This window comes from Atta colombica, unplaced genomic scaffold (assembly GCF_001594045.1).
Source record: "Atta colombica isolate Treedump-2 unplaced genomic scaffold, Acol1.0 scaffold126, whole genome shotgun sequence".
Lineage (NCBI taxonomy): Eukaryota > Metazoa > Arthropoda > Insecta > Hymenoptera > Formicidae > Atta > Atta colombica.
This window is the reverse complement of record NW_017259213.1, coordinates 6211313-6221422: the sequence shown is the minus strand read 5'-3', so window position 1 is coordinate 6221422 and position 10110 is coordinate 6211313. Positions and strand designations below refer to the sequence as shown.

At 34.8% G+C, this 10110-nt stretch overlaps 2 protein-coding genes across 5 annotated transcripts in view; one reads left to right on the top strand and one right to left on the bottom strand.

Moving 5' to 3' along the window:
* Nucleotides 1-2716: 2716 nt before the first annotated feature.
* Nucleotides 2717-10110, bottom strand: part of LOC108695197 — a 9938-nt gene continuing 2544 nt past the window's right edge. Inside the window, exons 3-10 of one of the 4 annotated variants that reach the window (XM_018204987.1) lie at nucleotides 7174-7631; nucleotides 6821-7104; nucleotides 5100-6314; nucleotides 4748-5037; nucleotides 3809-3898; nucleotides 3487-3691; nucleotides 3271-3372; nucleotides 2717-3179 (exon numbers count right to left, since the gene is read on the bottom strand). In XM_018204987.1, the coding sequence (XP_018060476.1) occupies nucleotides 2840-3179; nucleotides 3271-3372; nucleotides 3487-3691; nucleotides 3809-3898; nucleotides 4748-5037; nucleotides 5100-6314; nucleotides 6821-7104; nucleotides 7174-7631 (2984 nt within the window). In that variant the 3' untranslated portion in view covers nucleotides 2717-2839. Of the gene's footprint in view, nucleotides 3180-3270; nucleotides 3373-3486; nucleotides 3899-4747; nucleotides 5038-5099; nucleotides 6315-6820; nucleotides 7105-7173; nucleotides 7632-10110 lie in introns of all 4 variants that reach the window. The other 3 variants (XM_018204986.1, XM_018204984.1, XM_018204985.1) reach the window with 3 other exon arrangements.
* The window catches only part of LOC108695202 (dysbindin protein homolog), a 25075-nt gene continuing 23468 nt past the window's right edge, over nucleotides 8504-10110 (top strand). Inside the window, exon 1 of the mRNA XM_018204997.1 lies at nucleotides 8504-8681. The gene's annotated coding sequence lies outside the window, so the exon portion shown is untranslated. The remainder of the gene's footprint in view (nucleotides 8682-10110) is intronic.

Sequence of the window (10110 nt, the reverse complement as noted above, 5' to 3'; positions counted from 1 at the left end):
TTATTCTTTTTATTATCATACACACATATACAATATTTTAATATCTCATTATCAATCGCGATGATAGATCATTTCTATAAATTCGACAGACAGATGACTATTACTTAAAGTTTATAAATTAATATAAAAAATGATATATGTAAAGAAAATAAATGTAATAGAAGATATACAACGTACGCAATGTAAAGAATGAAAATACTTATTTGCATTGTAACTAATAGGAATGATAATAAATAAAGATTGCATATGATAATGCACACATAATATTAATATTTTTATAAAACATCTCAAGTATAAAGGAATATATTTTTAATCACTTTTGTCTTTCTTTATACAAAGTATATGTACAACTTAATACATTGTAGTTTGATATTTCGTCAATTACAAAATAATAGCTTTCTTTTTTTAAGAAAACATTTCCGGATATTTTTTTCATCAGTACCAACTGCTTCGATAATTATAATCTCTGTAAAAGTATCCATCCAAACCGTTCAATGAAAGAATATATTTTATTATGACATCAATCTTATTATCAATTTTTTTTGAAATCATGAAATCATTTTAAAAAATCAATAAATTCTTTCATCAGATTAAAAAAAAGTAATATAGATTTTAAAAATATTTTCAAATCTTTGGAAAAATCTTTATGCATTTCAATATGCAGAAATTTATGACGTTATTATTCTGTATAAATATTTTGTATATTTTTATAAAGAAATACATTCTTAATGTGAAAATATTTTGTATTCAATCTATTCTCAAATTCCTTCTGAACAAACAGTCAGAGTAAATAAATTCTTTAAGATGGATGTGTAACAATATTAGATATAATTTTCTCAATATAATTTTTTAAAATATTTTTTTGTTATCTGGCAAAATAATTCTGTCTGATTAGGTACATCAGCATAATTTATCGCATATATTGCACATTTAAAATATTTTATATATTAGGTTGTACCATAAGAAATTGCTGTTTTTATTGACCAAAATAAAAATACCGTATTTTAGAAAGAACAAATTTTATTCCAATAAAACACGCATCATTAGGCTTAGGATTTGGAATTATCTTAATTCATTTTCAAGATTTAGATTTTGAGGAAATGTATCAATTATCATCGAATAGTCCTTTCACTAACAGAGTTTTCTTTCGTATTAATATTTCTATTTATTTGAGTTGCATTACGTCGTAATTTCAAATTCCATATAAATTAATAATTTTTTATATGGAAATAATAATTTCCATATAAAAAATATTTACAATTCTTTCATTTTATATTGATTATTTTTAAAAAATTATCTTATTTCTATGAAGAAGACAAAAAACAATTTAATTTGATTAAAGAAGATTATAAATGATATTGTGTTGCAAGCTATGAATATCATAATTGAAATATTTTATTTCAATTTCAAATTAATTAAAAATCAACAATTTTATGTAGTACAACCCAATCCTTTTATTTCTGATACTGTCGTAGTTGTTTTTTAATGACAGAAACTTGTAAAACTTTTTATTAGATATTTCTTAAAGCTAAAGCATTGCGTTAACAAAGAAAAACTATCTAGCAGTTACTTTTTGTTAAATAATTTATATATGGAACATGTAAGTTTAGCAGAGAACTTTTTCCATTTTTGATATCTTTATTAAAAAAAATATACAAAATAATTCATAGTTTACGATTTCCTTTTGTAATTATATTACATACCGTGTGTATTTTAATCCTTTAGCTACGAATGGCCACAGAGCATATTCTGCATATTCACGAGTATTAAGCTATTCCTACATACGAACGCCCACTATAAGGGTCATGGCACACAAAAACGTAAGTAATAAACGAATTGGCCAATCACAGTAGGAACTGTAAGTTAATAACATAAGTAGTAGCAACATGTTGATTTCTTAATTGTTTACGTTTTATTGCTTAAGTTTTTTGTGTGCCATAACCCTAATGCACAATAGATACGTATCTACCGTGGGCAAAGTTAAAATGAGAATAAGTTTCCAAATAAGTATGCTAAAAAAACATATCTCAAAGATTCTTTAAAAGTTCAAAACATCGAAGATATTGAAATATCTTAAAGATTTCTTTAAAAAAATAATTTTGTTATCTTTTTGTTTGATTTTATGTTCCAAAATGTATGATAGTATTGAAAACCTAAGTGTGAATTATGGATTTTTTAATATCATCAATACATTTCGGAATATACTGTACGCGTGTTTGGATTACAAAACGATATCTATTGGTCTATACAGAACAATAAAAAAATTATTTAAGATAATTTTAGAATCTGTCGCATTATCACAAAGTAATTTAAATAAATATTTTATCCGCGGCAAAGCAAAAAAAACTTGTAGTTTTTTGTATGATAATAGCATTTCCTCGATTAGTGCTCTGCTGTAGCAAAAGGGTTAATTTTCTAGATTATTTGGGCCTTAAAATCTTAGTTTATCAAAATGTGGTATAATTTTAATCAGAAAAGTTTTATGCGAAGAATACTGTATTGCTTTAAGTCTATAAATATAAATTAACAAATTTTACGTCTAAGTCAGCCGTCAACGATTTTTTTTTCATAAGATAAAAAAAATTCACAAATAAATCTCGCATTTCTCATATAAAGAACATTGTATGTAATACAATAATATATTCTTTATATATAAAATGTCGCAATTATATGACGACTTTACTTAAACTATATCACGGTTTTCTCTTCAGAAATCAAGACATGTCGTGTGTCATAGTCATTGACAATACAGCAACAAGTAAAACAATTAGTAAAAGGATAGTAACCAAGGGGAAGTGTGATTGCACACGTAAAATAGGCCGAATGCGAATTTGTCCAATTAGCCATTCGATATATGTTTAAGAGGACCGAGACTTAATATGGAGGTAGCACCAAGCGCACCCAGATTGCAGCTGCTTGTATTTCTCGCACCGTCTATTGTAATTATCGGTAAGCCGAAGTAACCACCAGTTTGAGCACTTAACTGCGATAAGGGTATGTAATTTTGAATGCCTAAATTTGCCAAACGATTTAAAACATGTGGCGATTTTAAATCCACGACAGGCAAAGCTAATTCTGTGCCTCCATTTTGTGCCACGGTATCAACTTCTTTGTGGTAAGTCTGTTTGTGCGTTGTTAACGCCTGAACTGTAGGATATTGAGCTGGACAAAGATTACACCTTAAAAAGAAAGGGATCGATCAGTTCTATTCTCATATGTGTTACTATTTAAAGGAAAATAAAACTCACGAGCGAAGTAATTATAACTCACCTGTGAAGCAATTTGCTGGTCGTTCGATGAGTTGCCATATGTTGCGTCAACATATCTTGATTTTGAAAATTCTTATCACATACCTGACACGTTAATAATGCTCTAGAAAAGATAAATATTGTGTCTTAATGTATTTTATGATTGTTGATTAGTAAATCTAATCATAATTGTGAGATAGAAGTATAACATGCGAGCAATGATATAGACCATTCTCACCTCGGCGGTCGACCACGTCTAACTACTGGCATCTGCGGTGGAGTATCCTGCGTTAGATCCACTGTTGGTGGTCTTGGAGGTCGCTCGACTTGGTCATTGATTGGCGATTTGTTTTGCTTGTTTTGTGGAACAGCAAACTGCCCTTCTTGTTGCTTTCTTTGTGAACTAGTTGGTATGATAGAAATAGCAGAATTCAGATTGAGCGCTGTAACATTTAAAGGCTGCTGTGAAGGTGATGGCCTCTGCTGCTGCTGGGAAGGTATTTGCTGTTTGTTTTGTTCACTTGTCTTATTTTTATTTGCAGCTGGAGTAACGGTTATACCTCGAGCCGCGAGGACATTCGCCACCGCCTTGGCATCGGATTTCTTTCCTCCCGGATTCGACGTGTTCTGTACTTGAGCTGGGATGGAACCTTCAGATTAGTAAAAGACAATGCTATTTTATTGTAATGCACCCCTTCTGCGAATATAGTAATATAACGATTCTCTTTGAAAGATTTTTTATATACAACTGCAGCATATATATGCAACAAAATAAAATAAAGGAAAAGTAAATAGCAGACAAAGCATTATTTCATTAAAATAAAATGTCAAAATTAGCTTCAGCAGAAATAACAGCAATTGTCATAAGAATTTTCAATCGATTGATTTATGCGTCGTCTACAATGAATGGTAGCAATAGAGATTCGACGTCAAGCCGATGTTAATTCAACATCACTCGACATTAATTCATGATATTGATCGATCACTTGTAGCTGGAGATGTAAGTAATAGATTTCAACCATTTCGCTTACGGACTTACTCTGCGCCCTGTTACATTCTCAGCTACAAGTGATTGATGGAGCAATATCGAATTAACGCCGAGCGACATTAAGTCAGCATCAATTTGAGGTTGATCGATCAACCATTTCTGGCTAGGTTGAAAAACCAGCTTACTTCCGACATATCTACAGCCTCTACTGCTACTGTTCATTGTAGACGACAGTTTATACATTTAGATACAGTGAGGAACTAAGGATAAGAACCAATCATATTAAAGAATTTTACAATAATAGCAACGCTATTTTTTCTACTAAACGCAATCATTGCAAAAATAAATTGTACTTATTTTGTTTGCATAAAAGTAACTGAAAAAAATTATTAGACGAAATCATAGAAACCAAATTTCATAGAAGAGGCACTTTACACAGGCGCATAAAAAAAATGTAAGCAGTAAAAAAAACTTGAAACAATTGATTTTTTATGATATGTTATAAACCTACCAGGTTGCCGAACACTTAAAGTGATTGAATCGGTGAGATGTATCGTAGAATCATTTCTATTAGTTTGTTGTGTAGTAGCTCCTTGAACATTTTGAATAACAGGTAATCCGTCATTTCTTTTCTGTTGAGCTATGACATGGCAATCTGCGTCTTCATTTCTATCAGGTAATAGAACATCCATTCGCCTCTGTTTTGCAGAAGCGTTATTTTGTTGCGTTATAGGTTGTTGCAAAGGCCTTTTCATGCGCTGACGAGGAACTGGACCCGTGGTTTGTGGTAACCTCGGTGCCCTGAAAGTTAAAGATACTATCTAATGAAAATGCTCGCGTCTGTATGCAAGATTTACGCTTACCTGCTATTTTGAACAACAGATGCTGATGGATACCGTCCCCGTGGAACTTGTTGGGGTATTTGGGGATGCATTTGCGGAGGAGGTGCAGGTATTTGAGGATATGGACCCGGAGGATATTGATACAAATGTGCCATATGGGGTGGATAATGTATTCCTTGTGGTCCAGGTACTCTATACAATGGTGGTCGTCCTGGTGGTTGTACAAAATAATTTGGTGCAGGTATCATTGTGTTGGCTCCTGGAGGAAGACTAGGGGGCATTTGCGTCTGTGGAAGAGGCATACGCTGCACTTGCTGGGCCAGTTGCTGTACAGGTGGTGGTAGTTGTTCAAAGTTTACCGGCGGTATTTGCATTTGTTGGCCAGTAGCACCGCCTGTTGCCGCTGCTGCCACAGTCGCATTAAATGTCGGTGAATGCGTCTGATGTGGCGACGTTAAGGGCGAAGTCCTACTGAGTGGATGCGAACCATTCGTTGATGATACCTCTACGGACGAGGCAGAAACGGCATGAGGCGAATGTGTGGCTTGACCCAAGTGTGATGTATTTGTATTCGACGGCAAATGATGAGGCGACAGTTGGCTCACGTTCGGCGAGAGTGGAGTACCATGTACTTGTGCTCGATGTATCGATACTTCCACCATAGAGTGAAAGATGAGATTGGTACATTCTGGTATATTACATTGATAATGACCGGCTTTACTACGGTGTTCATCTAAATGGGCAATATCTTTGAATTTTTCATTGCAAACACGACATGTGTTGACAGTCTCCGCTAATTTCTCAAGGGGCACGTACTCTGCTGTTTCGTTAGATGACATATTGTTCGACAATGACACCTCATTTGGATTGCGCCTCTGATGTTCAATGAGAAAACTTTGCAAAATCGATCCAGCATTATCCATGTTAGCATCACTACAAGTATCCCCTTGTTGTTCATTATCTTCCTTATTGAAGTCTTCATTGCTCTTATTTGATAAATCAGATAGTTGATTCCAGTTGAAATTTTGTGTTTGCGATGCATCAGTCGATTCTCTGTTCTTATCTTCATTATTGCATACCGGAGCGCGTTCGGTTGCATGATTAGGAAATGTGAAAGACTTTGGATTAATGCTGATGGAAGGATTCTGTTCAAGATTATGTATTATATTAGATCCACTTCTGTCGTCTTCTTCTTCTACTGACGAATTGTCAATTAGTTGACTAGTCGATCTGGAACTATAAAGAAACTAAATTTAGATTGCATTTGATTTGGATATTCACACATTGTAAGTTTCTTTCTATCTTTATTAGTCATTACATGAAAAAAAATATTATGATCAAAATATCTGATAGTTGCAGCATAAAAATTTGTATAAACAAAGTGAATGTGAAGGCTATCACATATTTGCAAAAATTGAAAATTTACTATTAAGCAAGCTTTATAACAAAGTAAGTTTCATGTTTTCTCTTTGATTTTATCTTGCCATTTTCATCTTAAATCATATACACATTATAACATTTTTATCATTCAATACATAAGTTTTGAAAAATTTATAATTTTAGTGTAATAACTGATAACAGAAGAATAAATATTCTTTATTTTCTTTTTGTTTCTGTTTCTTTTTGTAAGCAACTCTAAAATGACAATTTCTTAGTTATGTTATAGTAAATAAGCAACATAATCTGATAATAACAATAATATAATATTTATTAATATCCAATATTATTATCCATGAACTTACCTTGATTGTTCACCGAGTTTTTTCAAGTTTTCAATAGTTTCTCTGCATGTCGCTTCCAAAGCGTCCGTATCCTCATGATCTTCAGATTCTGAAAGCCTTTTTTCAGAACTGTCACAGTTATCGGTATTTGGTGTATCATCGACATTTTGATCATCCTTCTCAGATGGATTTGCCATATCACTCCCTACATCAGAGTCGCTCTCATTGATTTCTGTGGACGGTCTTTCATTATCTTCCAGAGGATTTTGATGATCGGTGTCCAACTTGACATTGTCGTAATCATCCTACAAAGAGAACACAAACAGAAAATAAAAAAAAAATTCTTCAACATCAGAGTCTACAAGGAGACTCACTTGTTGGTCCACCATCACGTTTTCGAAAGGTTCGTTGATCGAGTTCTCCGCTGCCTTATCACCTCGTGGATCATTTTCCTTAGCACCTGCCACGTCTCTCTGTTGATAGTACTGAATAACAGGATAACAATTATTGTTCACTACGGTGAAATCTTCCGACTCCGAGGACTTCTTTAAGGTAAGCTTCAAGGATTCGGCAGCTACGTTTTGTTTCTTCAGGGTCAACTTCAACAAACCGGTCTTTTCAGGATCCAGCCAGTATGTTTCCTTTTTCACCTTCACCACTTTCGGATTTGCTACCCTCTTGAGGACAATACGAAGCTTCCTCAGATGAGTGTTGATGTGAATACGCAGCGGTTTCTTCGAGGTGAAACGCTCACCGCAAATGTCGCAATCCAGAAGCAAGTGCTGATCGTTCAAGCTGTCGTCTGACGAGTTGGGAGTGCCCTCGCTAATGTCTGAAACAGAACGCATGAGGTCCCGGTCACTATATCTTCTCTGATGAGAAGGTTACATCTTCCCGTGTCGTATTCGCGCCTGTATATCTCATTACACCGCGTGCACACACATCGTTCGCGCTCACGTACACGTCAGAAAGTTTGTTGGTGCGCAGAAGTTACATCGTTTCTGCTGGGGTAGGGAGAGAAAGAGTGAGAGAGAAAGAAATGAACGCACGGAAGAAAGAGAACTAGAGAGAGAGAGAGAGAGAGAGAGAGAGAGAAAGAGAGAGAATAGATTCAGGTAACAAACGTACTCGAGATGTTATGCCACTAAAGAGATCTATCCCTAAATGATCTCTGGTCACAAAACGTCGTTGGTAAGCCACTTGTGATTTATCGCGCTTTCCTTCATCAATGTTAAACTAAAACCAGTTCCTTCATCGAGGTTCACCGAGGTTCTGCCTCAACTTGACGCGGTTATGCGCGAGCGCACGTTCACGTAGTTAACACCACGTCCTACGTAGAATGTGGGGGAGACGCGGTTCAAATTATGTATATACCGGTTACATACGTATATACATATTTATTTACATGGAGAGGCGCGTAAACAAATCGACGCGCGCGATCTAAACGCGCGGCAGGAATCGGCGGTATACTCGCCACTACTCGCGCAAAATGGCTGACGTCGAAGAATAATTGCTACTCTCGGCCGAGAATTGAAAACACGATTCGCCAATCGATACGCGGCTAAAGCGCGCGCCGCATTGGCCGCTTTCGTATCGGCGCGCGATTTCCCATCACCGATTGGTCGGTCCGGCGACGCGGCGATGTCTATCACGCCCTCGACGCCGAGCAGCGGCGAGTTCTGAAAGTACTCCGGAAAAGTGCTCGTGGAACACTCGGAACACTTCAATGTCTCCAATTTCCTTTGCTGACTGAACTCTGCGAACGACCGAGTTTTCAACCTTTCAACTGTGAATCATCAATCGATTGCTCATCCCGGTTTATCCTAAGATTCGACAGAAAACATAAAGGAACGGAGATAAAGGAATTTCAAGTTCGTCCGAGGTATAAAACAGATTTTGCATGTTCATTCTAAAGAAAACACACAAAAAAAACAAGGAAAGACTTCGGGACGCGAACGAAGGTCTATTTTCTGTGGCTGAACCAGTGTACACTTTTGGAATTTAAAGTGAAATAGGTATATGTTTGATGTTTACCGAAAGCGAGAAAGAGACTTTTAGACTTGCAGGAAACTCTAGTGCAGGAACAGAAAACAGACCACTAGTAAACAACTGAGGAACGCTCGTCACGTTGCTTCGAAACGTTTTAAGGAAATTTGGAAAGCGAAAAATAAGAGATGACGCACACTTGAGTAATCATTAATACGAAAAAATTCGATGAACGAGCAGCGGATGTCTCGTTGCTCGGCAACATCGTCTTCGTCGACGAAGTGAACGAGAGAACCTATTCTCTCTCGACGAGTAAAAGCAGAATCGCGATGGAACGTGTTCGTCGTGAAAATGTATTGCGCGATACGATTATGCGCGTCCTTCTTGCCGCGTGTTTACGAATTCCTAACCTATACGGTCGACGCCGAAATGATCGGAGTTTTACTCGAGTAACTTTCGCACACGTTCGCGTCAAACGAAGATTTATGAAAGTTCGAATATACGATACTAATGATCATATAATATGTATAAATGCACCGAGTCCTGTATATAACAATATTTATGAAATGTTTTATCAGAGATGTATACATCATAAATGTATATTAAGATATTAATCTTGATTTAAAGAAAATAAGAGACAATTAATGCGAAAGAAAAAAAAAATGTTGCTGAAAAGCGCTCGGATACTTGCACAACGAGATCAGACGCTGTAGCTGTTGATAGTTGTAATTCATAATTATTTATTGGATCGTGTCTTTCATAATGCCACTTTATAACATTTAGAAGAAAATACATATAACACGAGATGATAATAGGAGATACATAGAACTTCTTTGTGCAAAACAATAGAAATAGAGATACATTGCTAATCCGACAGTTATAAAAGTTTATCACAAAATTATAAGTTCGCAAAATAACACAGAGTAATATAGAGTAATACTCATGAACATTATAAAGTATAATACCATCAAAAAATCATGAAAAGAGAATGTTGATCAGAAACTGAGGGAAAATAACTTTTTTTTTTCGTAAAATAAAGAGAAATATCAAGACAATTGTAATATCCATATACACATTTATCAGTACATCTATAAGATAGATATAAATTGTTTCTCATTATAGATTTTCATGATTAAAAACGTAGAATGAATATTAGGAGGATTCATCTCCATTCATAAGAAGCAGAAGCAAAGTTAAAAACAGCAAGTATATATAATACATAAAGCTTAAGTTTACTTCAATGGAGAAGATAAATTTTGCAAAAAGAATAACAGTGATATTAATAGTAATGATTAAAATTCACTATTACAGATAATTTTAATATA